The sequence below is a fragment of the Arvicola amphibius genome, chromosome 6, assembly GCF_903992535.2.
Source record: "Arvicola amphibius chromosome 6, mArvAmp1.2, whole genome shotgun sequence".
NCBI classification, from domain to species: domain Eukaryota; kingdom Metazoa; phylum Chordata; class Mammalia; order Rodentia; family Cricetidae; genus Arvicola; species Arvicola amphibius.
In genome coordinates this window covers 38,246,297-38,272,448 of record NC_052052.2, presented here as the reverse complement: position 1 = coordinate 38,272,448, position 26,152 = coordinate 38,246,297, and the positions used below count along the sequence as shown (strand labels likewise).

The 26,152-nt window shown below is 36.0% G+C and overlaps 1 protein-coding gene across 2 annotated transcripts in view; it reads left to right on the top strand.

Annotated features, from left to right (window-relative positions):
• The window catches only part of Faf1 (Fas associated factor 1), a 278,068-nt gene that overhangs the window by 178,877 nt on the left and 73,039 nt on the right, over positions 1–26,152 (top strand). For both annotated transcript variants that reach the window (XM_038332461.1, XM_038332462.1), the window contains exons 11-13: positions 266–329; positions 1,226–1,307; positions 17,386–17,540. In XM_038332461.1, the coding sequence (XP_038188389.1) occupies positions 266–329; positions 1,226–1,307; positions 17,386–17,540 (301 nt within the window). The remainder of the gene's footprint in view (positions 1–265; positions 330–1,225; positions 1,308–17,385; positions 17,541–26,152) is intronic.

The window sequence follows — 26,152 nt, the reverse complement described above, 5'->3', positions numbered from 1 at the left end:
GATGACACATAATTTAGATGCTTAACAGAACTGTATCTATTCACTGAGATTTTTTAAAAAAGATTCTTTTTATTCTGCTTGATAAAATTGTCTGATGTATGTTAAAATATCCCATCAGATATATCACAGAAGCTACACTTAATTTTATTTCCTCTTTATTGATTAAATATATTTCTTATATGTGGGATTAGATGTTATGTGGTTTGTTTTTTGTGTCTATTTGTTTTGTTTTTTTGTTTTTGTTTTTTCTTTTGTTTGTTTTTAGTGCCAGAAAACGCAGAGAATGGAGGAGATGCCTTATCACAGTTTACAGCAGAGTTTTCCTCAAGGTAGGGTTAGGACATTAACTATAAAATTGATGTTTTTTTATTACTGTGATTTTTTGGGTGCAATTTTAATTATAAATAATAAATTAGAGTATTCAAAGGATCTATTTATCGATCATACAGTATTGATAGAGGAATACATGCTATTTAGTGTGGTGTAACTAATAAACCATTTTTGGCCATACAGAAATATATTCTGTTTAATAGATGGGTCACTCCTCTACTGACTTATGTTTCTCAAAGGACTAGAATATATCATACTAGTTTTTAGTATATCCTAGGGGAAACAAAAATCACTTACACAATACTAAATTCAAAGGTAATTAAAATTTAAATATAAGTGAATTTTTCTTTTAATTTTTGTTTTTGGATTCTTTAGCATTTCTTTTAAGAGGGTTAGCAAGTTCTTTGTATATTTTGGAGTCTATTGAGGTGTTTCAAGAGAATTCTTACTATTTAATTTTCAATTTGACACAAATGATATTGCTCTTTTAGTGTTATTTTTTCTGGCAATACTATTATAAGGAAACTTTATAATAATCGATTTTCTATGGTAGAATTCACAAATAAATGAATGAGCTAAAATGAGAAAAAGTTATTGTAACTCCAAAATCTGGTGAAATTATGTAGCCAAGAAGTACTTCTTTTGATATAGATTCATAATATTTATTAAACCTGTTTACTTATTGCCAAAAATTTCAGTGTTCTAATATATTGGTACAGACCAAGAAGAATTTTTAAAATTTATAAATCTTTCAGGCATTAAAAAGTTATTTAATATTTGGTTTGTTCTAGATATTAGCCACAACATTTGCTTACCAGTCATTGATTCAGTTTGTGTTTGGCTTTGGTATGAATTTCAAACATTTCTTTATTAATCTTCATAATTTTTCCTATAGATATGGTGACTGCCACCCTGTATTTTTTATTGGCTCATTAGAAGCTGCTTTCCAAGAGGCCTTCTATGTGAAAGCCCGAGACGTAAGTGCAGCCTTCCAGATTCTGATTAAGATTGTACTGTATTGTTTACCACTTGGTGTGAGGCAATGTTTCCTATTTCTTACAGTGTTTAGGTTGAAGTCTTGATTTTTGCATTCATCTACCAACCTAATTCACCAAGATGCCCATATCCATTGGTACATTATATTAATATCACCTGTAGCCTTTGCAGAAGGACTTACGAGGGTTGGTGGACATGTTTACAAGGAACCAGACTATATGTTTATATTGTTTTCAGTTATATGATAGAAATTTGTCTTCAGTCATTCTCAGAATGCTTATTCCTGTAAGTAGTCCGAATTTACCTGTAAAACTGCATTCTAAGCCCCCAGTGCATGACAGAACCTCGTAGGACCAAGTGTGCAGGTTCAGCATCCCTAACCTAGAAATCATAGTCTAGATTGCTCCAAAGTACAAAACTGTTGCAGCCACATGATCCTCAAAAGCTGTGAATTTCCAGTATTTGAATTAGGGACAATCAAACAATGAAGACTATACAAATATTCCAAAATCAGAAAGAACTCAAGCAATGCCGACATACTTCTATCCCAATCACTTTACACAATATCTATTTATACATTCACTTCTATGATGGGGCAGATATATCGGATGCAGAAAGGTGCTGGTCTTGTTTTGCCTTCGAGTTTTTAATTGTGGTTAGAGGGTATGAGTTTTTTTAGTTTGATTTTTCTATACCATGAATTGAGCCTACTTCCTATATGGTAAGCAAGAGTTCGACTGAGCTGTAGCCCCAGCAACACCCATCCCTTTAACTCTTAACTTGAAGGGCCTCACTGAATTACAAAAACTGCCCTCAATGTATTTTTGTGTCCTAGTCCTTAAACCTGTTTCTCCCACCTCTGTTTAATTCTAACTTATAAATAACTTGAGGATACTAAGAGATTAAGACAGCTAATTAGGAATTTGAGAGAGAGCTCCACACTGAGTGTGTACTGCTCTTGTGTATAGAGTCTGGTTCCCAGCACCCATGCTAGATGCATTTCAGCCAATGACAAAACAAAACAGTTACAGCAATATTCTAAAACAACAGTTAGATAAATGTAGGTTTTTCTCTCTCAAAATATTTTTATCTGTTCACTTTTCCACACTTCACAGCACATTTGTACAAGCAGCATCTTTACTGTTTCTCTTTAGGGATCATAATGAAATAAAATAAGGCTTACTTGAAGACAAGCACTGAAGTGCAATGACAGCCCAGCTTCTAACAAGATAACACTGAATTACCAGTGGGTAGGCACTGTGTGTACTGCTATATATAGGGATACTCGGGACAGAGAGATGGTCAGAGGGCCGTCTCTCTGCTTTTCTGTCACAGCAACTCCAGACCATCTGGGTGCCAGTGTTTTCACATGGTGCCAGGGATCAAATTCATTTGCACAGCCATATCCCCAGGTTCGATCAGTACATTTTTATGATTAATTTTTATTTTAATTATTCAGATTCAAACTGGAAAATATTAACTGAAGCAAAAAATAATTAAAACTGCATTATTTAGAACGTAGGATGTAACTTACTGGTAGAGTTTGTGCTTAGCATATGTAAGGTCCTGGTTTTGATCCCCAGTCCATACATACATACAAAACAACAATCAACAAACAAGTAATTGAAATTTCATGCTTACTTTTAATGTTTGTAGCAACTAAGCTTTTAGAGTTAAAAATTTAAGCTTCACAGAAACATTAGAATATCTTATATATTTGTTAGATTTTGATGAGACCATTTCAAACCAAATTATTACCCCTAAAAACTTAAGCAAATGCATTTTGCAAAACAGTAAAATCTCCTACTTAACCACAATATGGTTATTACTTAAAATAAGACTAATAATAATTCCAAACATAGATGCTTTCTTAATTTCATTTCAAAAGTTTCTATGTATACCTCACATGTTACAGCTTTAAATGCAGATGTTTAAATATGGTATTTATTGCCAACAAAAGAACTTTTATTAAATTGTCATGGAGATTTATTCAGACTGATAATCTCCAGAGGAATATAAGCTCTTGTTTATTAACTCCTGAATATTTCTAATGAAACAATTGATCATTTGCTCATATTAGTGTCTAGGTGTTTTAGCAATGGCAAACTGCTGAAACATATACTTACTTGTTTTGTTTATTAGAATCCTATTAAAATTTACTCACCTCTTAGGACTGTTAAATTGTCTTTATTCTTTCCTCAGCCAGGTCGTTTCTCTTCATTCACTTCCCTTTTCCAATTTGTAGTTAATGGATAGTTTATAATACTTTTCTGAACTAAAGAAAAACCACATGGTGGTCAGATTGTTGAAAATTATCTAAGTCAGTATACTTTTTACAATCATCAAAGTTTTTTTTTTCACTATTTTTTGGGATGACAGGAAACTTAGACTTGTTTTGAACTCTATGTCCTCCTGCCTCCACCTCCCAAGTGCTAAGAGCTCCAGCATATACCACCATGTCCTACTGAGTAAAGTCCAGGAATAGTAATACTGCTTCATATTTATATGATAAAACGTGACTACCAAATCATTTTCCTGAACCCTGTAATCAGTGAGATAGGGACATTTAGACTATATATTCCTATTGTAGAGACAAGGAAACTCGGATCAATGGTCTGACCTCCAGAGTTATAACAGTAGTAGATAGTAGAAGTGAAGTGAGCGTTCATGCGCCCCACCACAAGCAAGTAGGGTTTGGGCTCCAGCACACATGCACGTCTGCTGTCCACTGCATTGTAGGACGTAGTATGACAGTCCTTCTGTTTCCAGGATTCACATCTCCAAGTTGGGACAAATCACTTATTTTAATTAAAAAGTGTTTTTAAGAAAACAATTTGCCAATATTCAGACATTTTAAAGCAAGTGTGACTGTTAGTTACTGTGGCACTTTGCCTAAGTTTCTTTCATCTTAAATATCATGTTTAATTTAAACTTTAGAAAGCACATTAATTTTACCAGGGCAACAGATGAGCCTCAAGCACCAGCTTTCTTCACTTGAATTGAGAAATTGAGTTCCAAGAGTAAATAAAAACAAGATTGAAGGTTTAAATCCTCTACTAGGCTTTTTGAACTTATATACTCATTAAATGTTTATTGGAGTGGTGGGATTACAAAGGATTTAGGGAGCTTCATCAGCTGGTATATAGTTAATCACTAAGTAAAACACTACATTTGATAAAGTGTTTCTCACGATGCCACATTCAATCCATCTTAATGAAAACTGCTTCCAGCTGATTTCATTTGAGAGCACTTGTCGAAGAGAGTGTTCACGGTTTCTCTGCCTGTTCCTGAAGTCTTTAGTACTGGCTAAAGCAGATCCAGCATATTATGGGTTCTTACATACTTCTGACTTTTGATAACACCTTCATCAGCTTTATATATAATCTTTCTTGCTCTTTACTATAAAGGATGGTCATTCAGTTAAGAGTTATAAATATTTATCACATGTCTGCTTAGCATGTAGTATACAGAGATTTCATTAGTCTGATAATTCAGAGTTTAGCCAGTAAGATAAGGCGATATCAACAGATCCACATAGTATAATGTAACATAGAGAACAATGAGAACAGTTATCTTGTCTACAAATAAGATGATATGTATCTAATCTGATTCTTAAGAGGTGGTGAAATGGGAATCTCACATTGTAACCCCCTCAGGTCGCACACTTGAGAGCCTCCTACTTTAGCTGAGATTGGGGTCATGTGTCAGTACACCCAGCTCTGAGGAGAATCTTAGAAGAAGAATACTTGGGCAAATGACAGTATTCTGGAAAGTTACGCCAACCAGGTGGTAGGTCGTACTTTTAATCCTAGCACTTGGGAGGCAGAGGCAGAAGGGTCTCCATGAGTTTGAGGACAACTTGCTCTACAGCGTGAGTTCCAGGAGAGCCAGGACTACACAGAGAAACCCTGTCTTTTTTTTTTTTTTTTCACTTTTTATTTTTTATTTTATTTTTTTTTCTCATTTTTTTTATTAAAAATTTCCATCTTCTCCCCTCCTCCTCCCCCTTCCCTTCCCTCCCTTCCATCCGTACCCCCACTCCACCCCTCTCCAAGACAAAGAGCCATCAGGGTTCCCTTCACTATGTTAAGTCCAAGGTCCTCCCAGCTCCCCCTAAGTCCAGGAAGGTGAGCAACCAAACTGACAAGACTCCCAGTGAGCCCGTCCATGCTGTAGAGTTCATGCTCATCGCCATTGTCCTTGGTTTCTCAGTCCTCCTCCACCATCAGCCACATTCAGAGAGTCCGGTTTGGTCCCGTGTTCCATCAGTCCCATTCCAACTGGACTTGGTGGTCTCCTGTTAGATCTGTCCCACCTTCTCAATGGGTAAACGCACATAGGAGAACCGGACTGAGCTCCCAAGGTCCTGATGAGGAGCAAAAGGAGGGAGATCATGAGCAAGGAACCCTGTCTTATTTTTTTAAAAATAAAATTGTGCCAATAGAAGATGAAAATGAGAAAAGTATAACCACCTTGATGTTACATGGACAAACACACACACACACACACACACACACACACACACACACACACACACACAGAGAGTCCAAGTTAGAGTTACATTGCAGGTATAAAACTGGGAAGATCAATGGATTCAGTTTTCCAAAGTTAACCACTGACCGCTCCTTAATTATTTGAGAGTTTTTGATAATTCTCCTGATAACTCGCTTTCTTTCCTGCTGCTACCCCTGATGAGTTTTCTTATACTAGAAAGTGCACCCTGAAGAATGACTGGAGACAGCAGTCAAACCCCTGCCAGAGTTATCTCCCAAGTGAAGGATTATGTCTTTCCCAGGCTTTCCCCTGAGAGAGTGGGCTTTGATACCAGTGATCTTGTTGCAAGCCTCTAAATCTGACTTCACACCCAGGACCTTTTCTAAATATTATTCCTCATTTAAGGAACCCAGTGCTCAAGTCCCTATTTTCACTTAGTGTGGTTCTATTGACCCAAAGAACAGATTTGAGCCTGCCTCTAAACTGAAGAGCCGCAGAATCAAGATGATGGCCATATCTGCTGTATGTGGTGGCTTGAGAATTAATTGGATAACTACTTAGGACCATGGTTAAGCAGTTTATGATAAATTTGAAAAAGATTTATACAATAACAAACCAATTTTCTCATTGGCTCTGAAATATCTCTGAAGGTAACTTCAGGGTTTTGAGAGCCCCATGTGAAAACCCAATTTCAAGTTGAATATTTCTCATTAACAGGGTCTTTTTATTATATTTAATTTAAAAAGTTAACTAATCTTTAGGTGCTACCATTTCTACTGCTTCAATCTGAAAGAAATCTAAATGACATCATTAATAAGTACTGTTTAAGAAAAATTAATTCTGCCCAGATCTGAAATTACAACTTTAGTTAGTGAGTCTTCCATATCCCATTGTGAGAAAACCAAGCAAACAGACTTCTTAGGCTTTGAAAAATATGTCTAGTCTGCCTATTTTTTTAAAGTTTTTTTCTATTGTATTTTTAAAATTACTATTGACTTTATTGAAGGCAGACAGTGTCCTAGATGTCAATTTTAAATGAGAAGATAACATTCTACACAATTATAATGCTAATATAATTTTTTAGAAAAAATTATTTTCTCTTTATATAAATGCTTTTGGTTTATATAATAATATAGATTCATTTTAATTAGAAATAAAAATTACTATGTAATTGTGAACCTAGAAATATCAACTAATAAATATGCTCACTTTAAAAAGAGATGGTTTAAGAATCTATAAACCTGTATGAAGGCTGAAAAGATGTTATTAAGTTCTTGCTACAAACGCATTGGGAACTGGGCTCTCATCTCAGGCACCCACAGAAAAACTAGGCACTACAGTGCACATCTGTTATCACAACCATGAGCAGATGGTAACAGGTAGATTCCTGGAGGTCATTAGACAGCTAGCCTTACTGAGTCTGTGAGCTCCAGGGTAAGTGAGAGTCTGTGTCCTAAGAATTAAGGTGGGGAGTGATTGACATTGACACCAACCATATAGAAGACACCAGCTCTGGCTTCTATAAACATATGTGTGTGCATATCCATAAATAAAAATACACACACCAAAATTGTTTGCTGGGCAGACACACACACCAAAAATTGTTTGCTGGGCATGGTGGCACATGCTATTAATCTTAGCACTCCAGAGTCAAAGACAGATGCAGGCAGATCTCTGTGACTTCAGGGCTAGCTGGACCTACATATGGGATTGCAGGCCATGATGAATGTGGTTCTATAGGCAAGTTCATTGAAAGTATTTACAAAAAGAAAAAATGAGAGATCTCATACTAGTAACTTAATAGCACAATTAAAAGTTTTAGAATAAAAAGAAAAAATCACATGCACAAGTAGTAGGAAGCAAGAAAATTTCAAACTCAGGGCTAAAATCAATAAAAGTTGAAACAAAAATACAAAGAACCAATGAAATAAAGAAAATCAAAAATATTGACTAAATCCTTTTTCAAGTTAACTAAACAATGGAGAGAGAATATCTACACTAACAAAATTAACAACAAAAAGGAAGACATAACAAGAGACACTAAGAAAATTCAGAGAATAAGGACATATTTTAAAAACTTGTATTCCACCAAATTGGAAAATCTAAAATAAATGCATAATTTTCAATACTTATCACTTACCAAAGTTAAATGAAGATCGGATAAACAATTTTAACAGACCTATAACCCCTAGTGACAAAGAAATAGTAATGAAAAGTCTGCGAACTTAAAGCCCAGAGCCAGACGGTTTTAGTGCAGAATTCTACCAGATTTTCAAAAAAGAATTGATAACAATACTCCTCAAATTATTCGACAAGGTAGAAACAGAAGAAGCATTGTTGTATTCGTTTTATGAGGCCACGGTTACCCTGATACCCAAACCACATAAAGACCCAACAAAAAAAAGAAGTTAAAAAATGCTTATTTTAGCATTGCTTAAATAGCAAAAAATGAAAATGTCTGAAATGCCCATCAATAAAAACTAATTTTACATTCCTATAGTGAAATACTGAATAAAGCTCATTCATAGATATTGATGTAGGAGGATGTTCAGAATACATTAAGTGAAAAAAGCAAGGAGCATGGTAGTGTGTTTATTGTGACTGTTTTATTTTCTAAAAATTACAATTGTGCATAATTCTTAGGTAAATAGATGGAAAATGTTCAAAAGGGAAAACTGATTCACCTACTGATTCTGAACTGTAAATCTAGCACCCTGGCATTTTTGTAGATACATACTTCACTGTTATATTATTCCAAACCCCAGTGGGCAGTCTTCTCTGGATAAATTGACTGGTTCACATGCTAGTAAGAAAAATTTCTCCTACCTCATTGCTTGGGAAATAAATGTTGAAGTCATCCCAAGTAATAACCTCCATGCTCTCTTTTGTGTTCCTACTTGACCTTCTGAGAGTGGACTCCCTTTTACTAACTAGCTATACAGTGGAACTTCCTAAATGAGCAATCAGCCCATTCCCTAAGTATAAAGCACACACTAGCATATTTTGAGTCTTTCTGCTAGACAAAGAACTAACCCAAATATGTGTAACTTGTCTCATATTTCATGGATTAATAATATAGTTCCATAGACTGGTCATTTTTCTCAATGACTAAAGTAGGTAAAAAATTACAATAGGCCTTTGTTATTTGTAACTGAAAGATAAACGTTCATAACAAAATAGCATCTGGATTTCTCTTTCTCTAAGTCTACAGGTCTTCTGATTGGTTATGGTGTGGCACAGCACAGAATTTGAAACTCAGTTCTTTATCTTCCTTCCCTACCACGGTTCAGGTTATGTCATCATCGGGATGACTGCTGGAACTACAACCAACACTTCTGGAGTTTAAAGAACTGTGTGCTAAAAAATAAGGAAAACTTAACTGTTTAATTTTCAGTCATTGATTTAATTTCGAACAACAAACGAAAACAAGAGATTCTTCCCTAAGAAAAGATGGAAATATTTAGGCCCTACTAACAGTCTCTACCATGAATATTAAGTGTGTGACTAAGAGTTATAGTGTGCCAGGTGGACATCTGTAATCCTACTATTCAGGGGCAGAAGATTCACAAGTTCAAGTCCAGCCTGAGCTACATGGTTAGGCTCTGTCTTACAAAGCAAAATAAAAAGGGGAGTAGGGGCTGGAGGCCTAGTGATTCAACCTGCCTGGTAGAGCACTTACTTAGCATGCATGAGGACCTAGGCTTAAGTGATGTGGGATTCCCCTCTGTATGCTATGAATATGTTTTATTGTCATCGGTTAATAAAGAAGCTGCTTTCAGTCAATGGCTTAACAGAATATAGCCAAGCTGGGAAAGATGTATATAGAGATTAGGCAGAGTCAGTGAGCCACTGCCATGTAGCTGCCAGAGGAGAAAGACATCAGCCACCAGGTGGAACACAAGCCTCGTGGTAAAATATAAAATAATAGAAATGGGTTAATTTAAGATATAACAGCTAGCTATTAATATGCTTAAGTCATTGGCCAAGCAGTGATTTAATTAATATAGTTTCTGACTGATTATTTTGGGTCTGGGCGGCCGGGAAATGAATGAGCAGCCACCAACAACACTTAACCCTTTCTGTACTGAAAAAAGTTATTACAGTTCTCTGTACTTGTCTTCATAATTCACACCACCTTTTGAAATCTCTCCGCCAAACAGTGCCTCATGGTGTCATAGTTTAAAATCAGCTGAGCATATTTGCACACAAATCATTGTAATTCCTTTTGATTTTTGGCAATAATACATTATTAATATATTTTAAGGAGAAATTAATTGTTAATTTATCTTTAGTTCTTCACTGCTGTAGTTTGTCCATCCCTTTGAATGTTGAAATAAATGAACTAGGTAGACTATGGACTATGAGTTCTCTGCCTTTCTCCCCACCCCTGTGACAGAGGCAGGAGATGTTTGTTACTACCTTTGAAAGTATATATGTCATATTCTTATTGTACTGTTTATTCAACAGGTCAGTCTTTATTAGAGATAATAGCAGATCAGAAAGATCCTGCTTCCCTTATGAGTGTGGTGTGTAAGTAGTGTTTGTATCAATCAGGGTCTCATTAGTGCCCACAGACACTACCACAGAGTTGTAACTTCAGTACTTTTAGAGGTTCTTTTCCCAGTCCTTGGTACTGTTTCCTAGTGTTCATCTTATAATACTGATAAGTTCTTTATTGTGGCCCGAATGTAATTCCTTGCCTCTGTGCTTCCTCCCCTAACCTGGCATGCTCCCTGAAACATACTTACCTCTCTAGTTTGCTGTTAAGAGCCAGACATTTGAGCCCCTAATTTCTTTATTTAAAATACTTCAGTCACATGTTGGCCTTAAGCCAAGGCAGTTCATGGCCTAAGTATTAAATGTGAGCAATGAAAAGTGGTGAAAATCTACACCTGATGAACATTTGTCAGCTTATTTTGTGAAGGAAATTTGGGTTTACTTTATCCCTACTCTTCATCCCTCCCCTGCTTTCTGACTTCCCTATGGCAGCTTTCCTGTGTGAAATTCAAAAGCACCGTCTTTAGCATTTCAGAATGCTAGTTTGACATCTGCTACAGGGGTTGAGAAGACGGCATCCTTCTGTCATTTCTTCATCTTAGGTGGCTGTTTCCTTTTGACACATGTAAGAGTTTGGTTCCTACCTATTGGTTTCTGAAATCATCTTTAAAATTATCTTTGAAAATTAAGCAAGGAAATCTGTTTCATAATACGATCTGCCCATGGCTCTTTATTCTTTATGTACTTGCTTGCATGGTTGTTTGTTGGCTTTTTGTGACAGGGTTTCATGTAGCTGAGGCTGACCATAAACTTGCTGTATAGTTGGGGCTGGCTTTGAACTCTAGTCCTCCTCCCTTCAAATCCCAAGTGTTGGGTTTATAGCCCTTCACCACCATGCCTAGCTGATTGTCAGAGTTGGAGGGAAGGAATTTGGGAGGAGCTTGAGGAAGGAAAGTGAAGGGAGAAAATGATTTAATTATACTTTAATATTAAAATATGTGAATAATAATAAAATGTAAGCTCTATGAGAGGGTTTAAATTGTTGTCATTAATACCCAAATCAAAACAGAGCATATAAGTTTCCAAAAAATACTTGATGAATAAATAATTGAATATGACTAAAAAAAAAAACTACCTAAGAGTTCTGGGATTTGGCACCAATAGTAATTTGTCAAATTTCTTCTTTGATTTTTCTTTTAATTTTTGTTCCATTTTTCTTCTTGACCCACTTTTAAATGTCAGCTTTCATAGTTTCAGCTCAAGTGTCACCATTGTGATATAGCAGCTAGTCTGATGTTTATGGTTTAAACTACTCAGTTGCCCTCATAGCCATTGATTTGCTAGATTATGTACTCTGATAGGTGGTCTATGCCATTGCTGTCTAGAGTCACCTAAGACACAGCTTCTTGGCATACCTATGAGGTGTTATTTAGATTTGGTTTTGAGGAAGAACCCCTGGCACTTCTGCGGGCTAAGGTCCTGGACTGAAGAAGTGGAGAAAGTGAGCTGAGCATGAATATTCTTCAGTTTTCTGGTAGTAGATGATTGTTTCCTGCTGCCCTGTCTTCCCACATGAGGAACTCTATGTATTCTCTAGAACTGCAAGCTGAAGTGAACCCTGTTTCCCTTGTGCACTACACTTCCTCACCATTAATAGAGGGGAAGTAGTGGATGTCGGGACTTTAGAGATATGACATCTAAAAGAGAAAAGATAGTTTTTCTAAGATCCACACAGCTGGGAAGTAGCGAAGCAGGAATTTGAATCCAATTTGACTCCTTGTTACCTTTCCCCTGCTTTTACCGTGTACTTAATTAGTATTGGGTCAGTTTATCTCATTACTTTGTTTATGTGTGTTTAAGAACTGCATATATTCTACAACCTAACTCACAATTAGGCCTGTGAGCATCCACATACAAGAATACCACTGTGGTTTGGGCTAGTGGCACACAGTTTTAATCCAAGTACTCTTGGTAAGAGAATCATGCCTTCAAGATCATCCTCCACTATGTAGCAAGTTCAAGGCTGACCTGACCTACATGAAGCTGTCTCGAAATATGAGAAAGTGGTGCTCAGTGAGCACTTTTATATAGGCTTCAATCACAAGCTGAATTAAGCCTTTGAATCAATTAAGTGGAAGGAAAGAACTGACTCCCGAGAGTTGTCCTCTAGCCTCCACTTAAGGCAGTAGAACATGAACACCTCGTAGGCACACACACACACAAAGTAAGGAGATATATTAAGTAATTAGGAAGTCAAGTACTAAAATAAGACACCTACAAAAGAACATTTTGGAAATAATTGATAAATTTTGAATATGTATTCTATTTTGGATAATAGTATAGCAATATTAAATTATTTGGTGTAATGAAGATATAAGCAGATGTTTTATTCTATCAGTTATGTCAGTAAATTACTACTCAACTTAAAAGAGCTCATGAGAGTAATAATAATAATTCGGAAACTGGGGGGAAACAAATTCAGATACCACGTTCCACAAAGAAAATTATTTTACGCTTTAATTTCCTACACTGGAAAAAAGCCAATATCTCTCCATATATTTGCCATATCAGCATTAACATCACTGAGAGAACACAGATTATGTGTGCTATGCTACTTGAAAACAAGCTCTTCAAGTAGTCTATTAGCGTATTCCTCCTCTTCCTGAATGTCTGCTCTCTTCTGCCTTTTCAGATATAGCTTGCTACTTCTCATTTTCTTCTTAAGTCACGGTCTCATAACTCAGCCTGGCCTTGTGCTTGATATGTAGTTGAGGATCATTTTGACTTCTACCTCTTAATCCTCTTGTCCCTACTTTCTAAGTGTTAGGATTACAGACCTGCAGCACCATACCTGGTTTATGCAGTACTCAGGATTGAACTCAGAACTCCAGACATGGGGAAAAAACAGTCTACAGATGAACCACATCCCAACTTCTTCTTCTTTTCACGCTAAGGTTCTGTAGTTCTGTGACACTAAGTGTTAAAATTTGGTAGCCACTGTAGACCATGGTCAAGTCATATAGGTTACTGTTGGCTGGGTAATTTCTGAGCATCAGCCTAATCCCTTAGTTTCTAGATTTGAAGATGCTTGACACTGAAGGCACAATTAGTATCCCAGATTCTATTGCCAGAAGGAAAACTCCAAAAAGCTGCTTAATCTATAGACAGTTTTCATGGCTATCATGTTCCGAGGAATTTCTTTAAATATTGTATTGATAGTTCTGAAATCTTTATCATAACAGTACCTTCTTATTTAGTAGATTCTACGGACCCAGTACAGTAAATAAGTACTTATGGTCAGAAGGCTGCTAGGAGACAGAGCTAGGATTAGACCAGAATGTTCTGCTCTTTTAAGCCTTGGAGACTTCCTTACACTGTTACCAAAACAGACCACAAATTGATAGTCAAGGTTTAACACAGTACAGTTGCATGTTTATCTCACCCATATGTCCTCTCTTCTCCCAATTCTGTAAGGCAGGGGAATTTTGTGGTATGCATTTTATATTCTCGGTGTCTAACACTTGGCACTCTATAAATGTTATTGGGCCAAATTATGAATGGGCTAAGGGAAAAACAGGTTATAGTCAGTGGAAGGATGCAACCTTTTTAAGGCTTTTTCTGTGTACCAGATGCCCTTTCTTCACAAATGTATTTTCTGAATACATTGCAGTTCCTTCTCTCTTAAATTGGTTGATTTGCTAAACTCAGTTCTCTCTGTTTGGACCTGTGCTCAATTAAGCTCAGCAGGAGAATCAGAAGTCTGAGCCTGTAGTTTATCTTGGCCTATAATTTGATCTGATTTTTATGTCCCACATTAAGAGTAGGTTCTTCTTACTTATTGTCATTGTAGCAGGAAATCAAAAGTTTGCATTGAAATTTTACCATGTAAGAGGAGCAAAGCTGTGATTGTTCAGCTTCCTCTTTTAAGGCTGCTCTGGGAGTGCCCTGGCCCGAAGATTCTCTGTGGCTACTCTTTTTAATCATCGTTCTCACATTCCACTTAAAGTGGGAATTTTAAAGTGTGTTTTCCTGGCATCTTGTGTTTAACAGTGTCAGGGGTTTGTGTCCCTGGAACGAAAACTGTTTCTCCAGAGCCTTTTTTCTCTCAGCTTCCAGTGAAAAGAGGAGCACAGCGAGCCAGTGGCTTTCCACAAAGCAGCGCCACCACAAAGGAAAGATTAAGGGTTTAGAGAGAGGTCAATGTGGGTTTTCTCTAACTAAACACTTTCCTAAAGTTTCCTTGTGGAAAAATAATGAAGTCATCTCAGAGTTTTTAAAGAATTTTTATTTCTTTTTCACCGTCTGCATTCGCTTGTCTTCTCAGCATGGATGTTTAATCTTCCTAGGCTTTGTGAATTGGCCCAAATGAATAAGTGGTGAGCTGTCTCTCTAGGAGCTGGAGGCTTATTCTAAGGGCCTAATCACTGAGTAAACACATCTTTGCCCTCCCTCTCACAACTGCGATATAATAGTCGAGATTCTAGCACAGTAACCTGGATATTGCAGGGACCCATGCTTTGAAATGCAGAATGCCTGATCCTCCAAAACAGACAGTGCCTGGTCTCTGCCTGCCTCTTTCTTCTTTTTAAAATTAAATATTGCCAAAGAGATGCTTTTTTTATTGCTTGATATTGTGCATTTGTGCCCTGGATTTCCAAGTTTAGTTTCAGTCAACACTATCAGCTGCACTTATAGGGAACTCTGCATGTTGGGTGTCTTAGTAACCTCTTGGGCGCATATGTATTTGATTTGGGAGAGCATTTAAATTAAATCAGTGAGATAGCAATGCAAATCACTAATCTCTTTCCCAAAGTCCAAATGTTCCCTTGCAGTATTCTTGAGAGAAATAAGCATTTTAAAGATTTAGCTATTTCTATTGTTTGATTAGAAATTTGTTGATTTTAAAAGTGGACAGCTCTCTTGTCCCCACTCTCATTAAATGTAGCTGCTGAGATATAAACAAGAAGAATTAGAGGTTGACATCCCTCTGTCTATCCAACTAGAAAGCTAAGAAGAGTAGCCCTAAATTTGTTAATGCAGCCAGGTTCACCTTTCTATCTGTAAAGCCAAGTATTCTTGATTCACTTAATAAAAAACAGATTTAGCATTTATCTCTGACATTTGGTGTCTTTTTTGCCAGAGGGCTGTTGTTAAGATCACTATTGAGTTCATTTCATCTAACAGACTGGGACCTATGCTTAGTCTAAGGTTGCAAAGAAGACTCAGTCCTGGCCCTTGAGAGACTTTGTCTATAGGGGAAACTTGTAAACATTTATAATACTAATGGGAAGAGCTAGAAGCCAGCCAGAAAAGGAAGCTTTTAAGACTGAGGGAATTAAGGAGGGTTTCATAGAAACATTTGCCTTGAGCCTTTAAGGATAAGTGGAATTTGCCTGATAAGTATCTCTCCAACAATGTGTCTGATTACAACCTTCCTAGAAGCCCTGGGACTGTTATCTGTAGTCCTTTACAAGGGTGAAGAATCCCTTAGTCTTTCCTGTTGATCATTTATTGTCTATTTTTTCCTGCTTGGTTTGATATAATGGAAATTTCAGCAATTGCTTATTGAATGAAAGAATAAACGAATTAACACCTAGAATCATGATGGGATCAGCCAAGCCATTTATAGCCAGGAGTCCTGTCCTCATTCCAGTTGCATGCTGTCTCAGACTCCGCTCACGTACCTCACGTGCATTCAGCCTTCTCTGTATTAATGAGTGCCCCCACATGGCTCTTGATTACAGAATGTGCCCAACTTCCTGCTACTCCTCTAGTAGTAGAAAGAGCACTAGACTTGGATTAAGACAATCTAGGTTCCCATCCTAGCTGAATTTCTTATTGACTAGCTGGAAGTTCAGATAAGTCAGTTCTAACTTGATTTCCCTCATATGCTAATAAGGTTATGAATACCCACTTTACAGATACACTCCAGAGATTTGTATAAATAACAGTTGCAAAAGTAAGAGTGTATTCTTCATACAATAGATGATTTTGGGATCTTACTCTATTTATCTACTCTAGTTATTTTCACTAGGCACAAAATTTTGCTTTGATTTTCATGATTACTTTTCTATTACTTTTATAATCTGGGTTTTTAATCAATTTTGTTCCAAGCATCAGACTTTGTTAGCCTTTCTCCATCCTGAGCCTTACGTTTAGAGGCTTCCTTTTGTAGAGAATTCCAAACAGCACATTCTCATTTACTATCATTACATCCTAATTTAATAGGAAAAGAAAGAGTCCCAAGCTTCTTTGAAATCTTTTTTTGGCAGAATTTCACCCAAAAGTTTATTTCCTTATGAATGTCTTCCTTATTATATGTATTCCCTGTCATAAATGTTATCTTTCCTTTCCTTGATAGTTGTGGTAGTTCTTGAGATTAGCTGCTCTATAAGGTAGTTACTAAGGAGTTACTGAACAAATACTCAGGTCCTTTGGTTGCTGTTATTGATGTTAGCATGCTTTACTTTTTACTGTTTAGTTTCGGGTGTTTTATTGACGGTCCAGCTGCTATATGAGACCCTTTTAAGAAAGCAGGTTCATTTCTTCTGCTTCTCTGTCATTTTCTCAAATGACAATTAAATGTTACACACTCTTAAATAAGGACTTTAGTGGAGGCACATGCAATAAGTTTCAGATTATCAGTTTAATTAAAATAAAAATCCAGTTTAGACTTTTTCCAAGTAAAACACTTTTCAGAGATTTTGCTATCTTAGTGAGTAGTTTAGAGTTAATACAGTGTACACTAAATGTGAAGAATGTTAAGTCCATTTTTTAAAGTACAGTTCTGTGGCAATTTCTGGTCAAATTAGGCTTGCACATGTTAATATAAACCCAAGATTATGGTCTCTGAAATTATATACAATCATTCTAATCTCTTTAGAGTATAAGAAAAAAATGGATTAATGCTTGTAGTTGTTCTGAAAATTCTGACGATAAGGTGCTCTTTTAGGGGATAGCATTTAGTTTTGACTTTACTGTTCATATGCATTGTTTGAGCCTCTTGAATTCAAGAAATCTTATTTTAGTGGATATTTTAACTGATTGATCTTTTGTCCTGTTTTTCAGAGAAAGCTTCTTGCTATCTACCTCCACCATGACGAAAGTGTACTAACCAACGTGTTCTGCTCACAAATGCTCTGTGCTGAATCCATTGTTTCTTATCTGAGTCAAAATTTCATAACCTGGGCTTGGGATCTGACAAAGGACGCCAACAGAGCAAGGTAATAATATTTTTCACAAGTTATAAGTTGAGCTTTTATTTAAAAAACAAAAATAGTAAGTCCTCGGTGCATTTGACTTATTTTCATTGTGAATGTTTTATAGCCTTGGCATTAAATTCTCTTTAATTTTACTTTGTTAGATAAAATCTATTATAGCTAAAACATGTAGTTATTACAAATGTGAAAATATACTTTCACTTATAAAACCCTTCTTAAATTAAAAAGTAACAGGAAAATTTTAAAAAAGGATTTTGCCCTGTCTCGAAAAACTAAAAAAATAAATAAAAATAAAACTCACAAAAATTTATTTTTGTCTTCTATCTACAATAAGGCAGAGTACGTTTCTCTACGTTGTTGATGATCTAAAGAAAATCTGTTTTTTTATTATGTTCATAAAAAGCAAAGCAAATCTAATAGTTATCTTAGTGATAAGATTATTTAAAAAAACATCAGTGAAGAAGGCAGGACATTCTGGACTACTTCAGTGAAGTTGGTAATAGCTTTACTCTAGCATATACTAATTGATCTAATCGCTTTATTGCACACATTCTTTTGCACATGGCCAGCAGGACATCTATATTCTCCATAGGAGGAAAAAAAGCCTTTCCTAGTTGTCAGCATAAAACAGAGTTTGCTGATCATGATATCTGTAATAAGTAATTCTTCATTATCTGCCTCTTGCAGTATCCTTTCTGAAATACATTTTCATCATGTTTAATTACACATGTGGCCATAACATTCCATCATGCTACTTTGGATGTGTTAACACAGTCAGAATCGCAGACTTTTAAACAGAGAGGAAAATTAAATAAATTCACTTCAGTGCAAACCTATCATGGTTACTTAACAAGCAATTGTAGAACAATTAGAAATAATTTGATTTGTCTTTTTATTATTTTATGGCTGGCTGAAGGTTTGGTCATTATTCAGACTTAATTTTATGTAATCTGAATCTGAAAAGAAAGATGATTCTCTCCGTAATCATGAGGCATACGAGTGGTGGAGCAATTTCTTCACCTAATACTTCATTTCTTTAAGCAAATGGTTAGGGAATTTCCTAGGATGACTTGATTCTGCCTTGGAAATGTTCCCTGTTATACATAAATAAAGAACCTTTAGCACCTGTATTTGTTTAAATTAAATCAGATTATTATTCACACTCAGTTAAAGGTGATGAAAAGCAGTGCCAAAAACAGATAAAAATGCAGCATCGAAGGTCTTTCATGAGGCAAAATACATAGATTGAAGACTTGGCTAAATCTTTTGCCATTCACTGGCAGTAAGGAATCTCCTCCTTTTCTTTTATCCACAGCTTGGTGGAGAAGGAAACACTATTTCTGAACCATCTGTAGTGGCTAAGTTCAGCTGGCTACCTGCTGTCATTTTGTTCTATCCTCCATTTAATTCTTTAGTTCCTTTTATTTTACAATGACAAAAAATTGCAGTGTAGTTTCTTTTGAAAAACAGTGTTTGAGGGTTTTTTTTATGACTAGCAATCAACAGCCATGTAATTGCTTTGTTATGTTTTACTAAAGAAGCCTGTTAAGTAGCACAACTTTGATACACTAGTAATAAGAGTTTGCAGGTTACAGAGACACCTGTGGTGACCAAAGCGACAGAAGCTGCTTATTAGAAAGAGCTAGTACAGCTGTGTCCTATTAACTCCTTATGACACTTAAAAAAAATAAATAAAGGCTCTGTTTAACTATTTCACAGTGAATTGCAGAACTGACTATGAAGTATGATAGGCAGTTTTAATCCACATTTTAAAAAATACGGTGTCTATTATTGTGATGAAAGTAAAAAATGATACTAAAGACTGAACATAGAAACATGTAGAAATTCAGCTTAATAAAAATTGATAGAAACTACAAGTGGGACATTGCAATGAAAAAGAATGAATAATTTGTGCAATTTAAGATAATTATTGTATTTTTTCAAAAAGCTATTTCTGTTCATATTACATATTCAAATGAATGTTCAATGTAGGTGTTCTGTTCCTCTATATGAAGTACTGAATAGACTGTTGTAGCTACAGTTGATGAACAGTCCCATCATTACTGCTAAAGCAAATAGGAAAATACATATTTTATAAATACTAGATTAAAGTTCATTAAAATAGCATTTCTCACAAACAGTAAAATTGGATTTCTTTAAATCTATAAAACTGTAAGGTAATTAGGTTGATTTATTGCCACAGATTTCTTATTACCTATCATAGATTCATTTAAAGAAAATAGTTTAATTGAATTTCCTGCTGCATGAGCCTTCTTGGATATTTTATATCACATTTATCCAAAGATGTTTATCAGGAAAAATGATTGCATCAGTCATTTGATTCTTTTAACTTTGACTGCCAAATTGCCTAACTTGCATTCTCAATTCAGTTAAATACTGCTTGTACTATTATTTATTGGCCACCGGGCTACATTTTAAAAGGGGTTAGGGCATCAGTTGTGTATTACTAGAGATCTGAATTAAGACATTAACATACCCAAAGACAAAGGATTTCCCCATGAAGTGAGATTCCTGCTATATGTTTCCTTTTGAGATTTATATTTGCATATGCACCTGTCAGTCTTCCTTTCTCCTTCCTTCCTTCCTTCCTTCCTTCCTTCCTTCCTTCCTTCCTTCCTTCCTCCCTCCCTCCCTCCCTCCCTCCCTCCCTCCCTCCCTTCCTTCTCTTCCTGCTTACTTGACTTCTACCTTACTTAAAGCAGGCTGTCCCCAAACTCAGTGTGTCGTGCTGGGGGTTGAATCCAGAGCTTCAGACACTCTTGCCAAGCATGCTACCACCTGAAGCCAGTCCTATGTGATCTCTTCATAATAGATAGAGAATATTTGCAAATAGATTCGTAGTAGTTTTTTCTGGTCTCGTGTCTAGCTTTCCTGTTTAGACAAATCCTGCAGTGACTTCTGGGACTATAATCAATGTTACACTTCTTGATATTGATGTCCAGGAGGAGAATGAACTTGCAGATTAAATACTTTCTTACTTAAATATTATAATTAAGTTCCATAGAAGGTCAAGGTCAGTCCTCTAGTCACAATTTACTCTGAACCTTAGATTATATAGAAGACAAGTGAAGGTTATTTCTGAATACTTTGTTTTTTGGTTTTTTTTTTTCAAATATGAGTGCCACATACTAATATAAATTAAATTTCCTGATTTTTCTATCCCTTGCCTTTTGGGTACTGGGATTTTAAGTACACAGCACCACATCTAGCCAAGAAATGAATTATTAAACATTTTCTAAAATCTTTTGTGTTGATTGGATTTTCAAGTCTAAAGTGATTCAGATAACTGCCTAAGTTGAATATGTAGGTAGAGCAATCTATGTCAATATAAAATTGTAGTAATTGTACAAAATTGTAATTGGGATAAATTCTGTATTGACCATGGGACATTCCAAATCTAAACTGAGACACCAAACTTTAGTGTTATTGATTATTATCTGCCTTCTCCTGTATTGAAGGTGATCTCCTAGGAAAGCTTGTATTTTTAAGCAAAGCACTTTTTAAAATTTTGAGAGAAATTCAGTAAGTATTTAGCAAATAAATACCTGTATTTAATTTCATCTGATAATGTTGGTTATAATTGCAAGGGCTCTTGAATTTAAATATGCTTTCTTAGTTAGAAAAGTCTGTAGTGTTGTTATAGTCTAGTTGGCCCAAGTACACTTCATTTGAGCACTCTCCAATTACCATAAATAATGCTTTATAAAGCACCAGCACAGTAAGTATTAGTTTTCCTTGCTTCTGTTAAATCTGCTTGAATACTTATTTGGTACATGGGGACAGTAACATGAAGGATATCTACTTTGAGTAGGTGCTAGACTGAAGTTGCCTCATTAAGGAAGATCACATCACAACTATGGCATACGCAATGCACAGTATTAACCAGGAATCTGTGTCTGTTAATGGGTATCTCTTGTTTTTATCAGTACTCAGAATGCAAGTGTAGATGGTGGTATACAAATTCTCATTGTAGCAAACTGAAATTAAACACTGAGCTTGACTAGTGTAGTACCAATTAAATAGTCTGACAGCTATGAATATTGAAAAATTGCTTGTGTAAGTTTTTCTAATGTTTTTGCACAAAGGGGTAAATCAGGCATTGTACAGTATTTTCTTAAGAGTGTTGAAAGTAACTACAAAAAGTTACCTAGGAATGTCTGATAGTGCCTACGTTTTACAGATTGCATGTAACACACACAGCTATGTATTAAATTTCGTATGCACAGTTAATACAAGTGTTCACAGACATGATTCCATTGCCTGGGGATATTAGCTTTTGAACTTCTGCCCCTGGGTTTGTTATTTCAAGTTCATGCAAACTTCCGCTGTTAGGATGACAGGTACTTGTTAGCCTTAATACTCAGGTGATAGTTTTCCACATTACTTAATCTTGGCAAGAGTTAATTGACTTAAAGCACTCATCATCAGTGGGTTGTCTTCCTCTGTATTTTCCATCTCAGTAATCAGTCATATTCACAGTGGCTTCTCCTCAGTGGCCCATGCCTGGCTGAAGCCTAAGTGACGCTGTTACTCTAACTCTGTACTCCCATCTAATCCAGCAAACACGGCCCAGGTGCGAGGACTGCATGAGAGACAAGAGGAGTGTTAATTCCCAGCTGCTACCCTAGGAGCAAATAAGCATTCTGCAGAGTTGTCTGATAAAACAGATGAATGTGTTGTGGTCTGGGTACTAAGACTTCCAGAGAGACCGCATGCCGGACTTCCATATAATTTTTCCTAAACAGCATTATTGCCTTTGTGCAACATTTTCCTTCCAGTACCTTTAAAGGAAGTGTATTGCCATCCTAAACATCCCAGGTCAGGGGCTTAATTAATGCTTTAAAATAAAGGTTCCAAAACACCAGGAGAGTTTGTCATTTTCTCCCTGGTTTGTTTTGTGAAGAGGGAGGAGAGAAGGTGAGGAGGAACCCCTCCTGTTCCATGATTACATCCTGCCCACTCATTTTCTCCTTTTCTCCTCTGCTTTTGATTTTTAGTGGCGGTCTTAACAGAATGTCAAGATCAATTTGCAGCATGGTTTAACTCAAGGTTTGCGTTCTGCCAGCAGCAATTGTCCCTGCAAACAATGCCGTGTGTTCTTGTAACTTCAGAAGCTTTTAGAAGGATCATGGCAAGGGCAGCATCTAATGACTTTATTAGTGTAGGGTTTCAAAATGGGCTCTGTAATTGTTCATATCTCTTTGTCAGCAAGTCATAATTACTGCTCAACATTGCCCAGGAGTGCACTTGTTGTGAGTATTTTCCTAATAGTACTGAAAGGAAGGGACAGGGGCAATGGGTGAAAGGTGATGGCCTTGTGCTATTATTAGAGTAAGCCAGTCTCTATGCAGATGATGGTTAACCCATGTGTAATTCATTCTTTAATCTATAAAAATTTATTAGCTTTTAAAATATCCTTTGAAATAATTTAAAACTACCCGTTTATAAATTGTTCCTAATTCCAGTTTCAGTACTTCCCACACTACTTCCTAGTCCTGCAGTTACAACTGCCTAATGGTACATGATTGTACTGGACTAAAAACAATTGTTGTAGGAAAGCCCATCTTTCCTCCATATTGATCTAATTATATTATCCAGGGAGTGTGCATTTAACTCCTAGTTGTTAGTGGGCAGTCTGTATGAGAATATCAGCTAGAAAGAAGTACAGAAGTAATACTATTGAAATTCTAGTATGAAGGCATATCACTGTAAGTTTATATTTTGCATCAAATCCTTTTTTATCATGCAACCAAGTTGTTCTGTGTGCTTTCTCTGAAGTACTATGTGCTTTGAATGATTTAGATGTACAGAATTGAAAGCATCTTCATCTTTTCAAGATACATGAACTCTGAGTGTAACACCAAGTCTTGGCACCTTTGTGATCTGTGGCTAAATCTTTTTCTGATTCTCTGACTACTTCTAGTGTACTTATGTGTAGTTGTATGTAAGTACTCACCACCAGTGGCTCACTTTCCTATATTTTAGGATATATAGTGTCATAAAATATTTCTATCAGTTACTTGACTCAGTGTTTATTTCAGAAACATGAATCGCCAACTAGAACAAATTCTAAAAGATATTTAAAATTAAATATTTGAAAAACATATATTCCATCATGTTCTTTGCTTTCCGTCTTGTTTGAAGTTGAAAAGGTATAAATTCTTTTCATAACTTCTCTGTCATTGTTAATCATTTTGTTGTTGTTAAATTTATTTTTAATGATTTTATTATTCTTGAAATTATATTTACATGATCTTCTCCTTCCTTTCCACCTTCCACTGTTCTTTCTCTAATTCAGGATCTCTTTTCTTTAATTATTGTTACATGTGCACACACGCACGCACACATACACTGAATACATACATACAGCTTGCTCGTGTTCCCTATGTTCTCTATGTGAATATGATCTCAGGGCTGACCATTGATATTATATAACCAATTGAGGGCTGCTCAACATTTCTTGAGTTGCTTGTAGTTCTTTGTCTATGGTTGAGGCCCCATGAACTTTCCCCCTTCCATGTTAGTATGCCTGCTGGTGTAATCACTACTAATCAAAATGCAAAAAACAAAAGTTATTTGGTTCTCAGTTCTAAGCTGCTCTGTCTGCTACATACTTCCTGCACTTAAGGTTCAAGGATCTTTTAAAAAGAGGTTGCAAATGATTGTAAGAGCCAGAGGAATGTGAAATTTTCCTTTAGAAATGTCAGAGAGGCTACATCCATGAAGCCTTTATTATTATTATTATTATTAGTAGTAGTAGTAGTAGTAGTAATTCATTTTACATACCAACCACAGTTCCCTCTCCCTTCCTTTCGCCTGCTCTCTACCACCTCCCTGCAACCCACTCCCATCCACTACTCAGTAAGGGTAAGGCCATCCATGGAGAGTCAACAAAGCCACACGTTTCAGTTGAGGCAGACTGTGCCCCTTCCAGACAGGGTCTTACTATGTAGCCTTTATGGGTTAGGAAGTTGCTATATAGATTACCAGGTAGACATGGAACTCACAGAGATCCGCCTGCCTCTGCCTCCCGAGCGCTGACATTAAAAGCATGTGCCACCATACCTGGCATTATTATTAGTCAACTCTTATTTATAGTTGTTTCTGAAGGATTTTTACTAATCAAAGGTTCTATATCATTTAAATCAGTAGCACATGTCACCTTTTCCATAAATGCTGATAATAAGCCAACCAAAGTTATAAAAGAATCATGTTAATTCAACCATATAAAATTATGTGAAAATTGGTTTCTCTGATGCTTTGTGCAGCATTTGCTTGTCAGTCTGCATAGACAAATATTAATGAATAACAATTTTAATGACCTAAATTACCAAATAGTACCCTTATCCATGGAAAAGTTTTAATGTTCTTGAATATGCTTAGGTAACTCATTTATGGAACAAGTTTTGTTTCCTTTCCTCAAACACATGCCTATATTTCTGAAATTGTTAGCATTAGAATGCCAGAAAAAATGATAAATTGTTATTGTTTACTTTTTAAAAAGCGACCTACTGTTCTCATCTGCCTTGGCTCAGTCTGTAGTCACAATTTAGAGAATCCTGAGTAGATTGTTTTCCTTTCCTTGGCATATTCTCAGCACTAAATTAGTGTTTTGTTTTTTAATTTAAGACAGGGTTTCACTAGGTAGTCCCAGCTGTCCGTGAAGCTTACTATGTATACTGGCTGGTCTTGTTCAAATCAGAGAAGTTCAACTGCCTCTGCCTCCTGAGTGCTGAGATCTAAGGTGTGCACAGCACACCTGACCTAAAGTAGTCTTCTTTTAGCTATATTGTCTACACACCAAGATTTCATTCACCTGGGTCAGATATGTATTCATATTCTTCATTAACTAAACACATTACACTGTGCGCCACTCCCCATCCCAGTCACTTCAGAAGACAGAAGCCATCAAAAGACAAATAATCCTGTTTCTCTATACTTACTGTCTCATCTTAAATGTTCCCTGTTCAGAAAGATCTCAGAAACCTGTCTAGAAAAGGCCTTCCTATCCAGCATTTTCTTTGATTGCACTCTCATTTCTATTTTAAGCCATTACTTACAGACATTTTAATGGTTATTCTCTAGCTCTCCCACTAGAGTATAAGCTTAATAAGAACAGTAGTCTATGAATTGTTTTCACTTTTTTCTTGTTGTGAGACTCAGTATAATTTGTTGGTTTTTCTAAGAGTGAAGGATAATTGAGAATATGGATGAGTTTTGAATTTAATCCAAACCAAAATTCAAATTCTAACTATACTACAAGGTAAATATGATCCTGAGCAACTTTTGTGAACCTTTATTATGATGCAGTTTCCATATCATAAAATGGAGATTAAATCCCATACCTCAGAGTTGTTGTTAGAATTAAAAGAAATAATAGATAAAAATAAATAAAAAGTTTGGCATAATAGTAACCAAAATGGCATGGCACTAGCATAGAAGACTGAGATACAAACCCACACAGCTGGGCCTGTGAGATGGTGTAGTGGGTAAGACTATTGCGTATGCAAAAATGGAATCAGAAGTTCAATTCTCAGAATCTGCATAAAAGTAGAAGAGAATCAACCCTACTAACTTGTCCTCTGACCCCACAC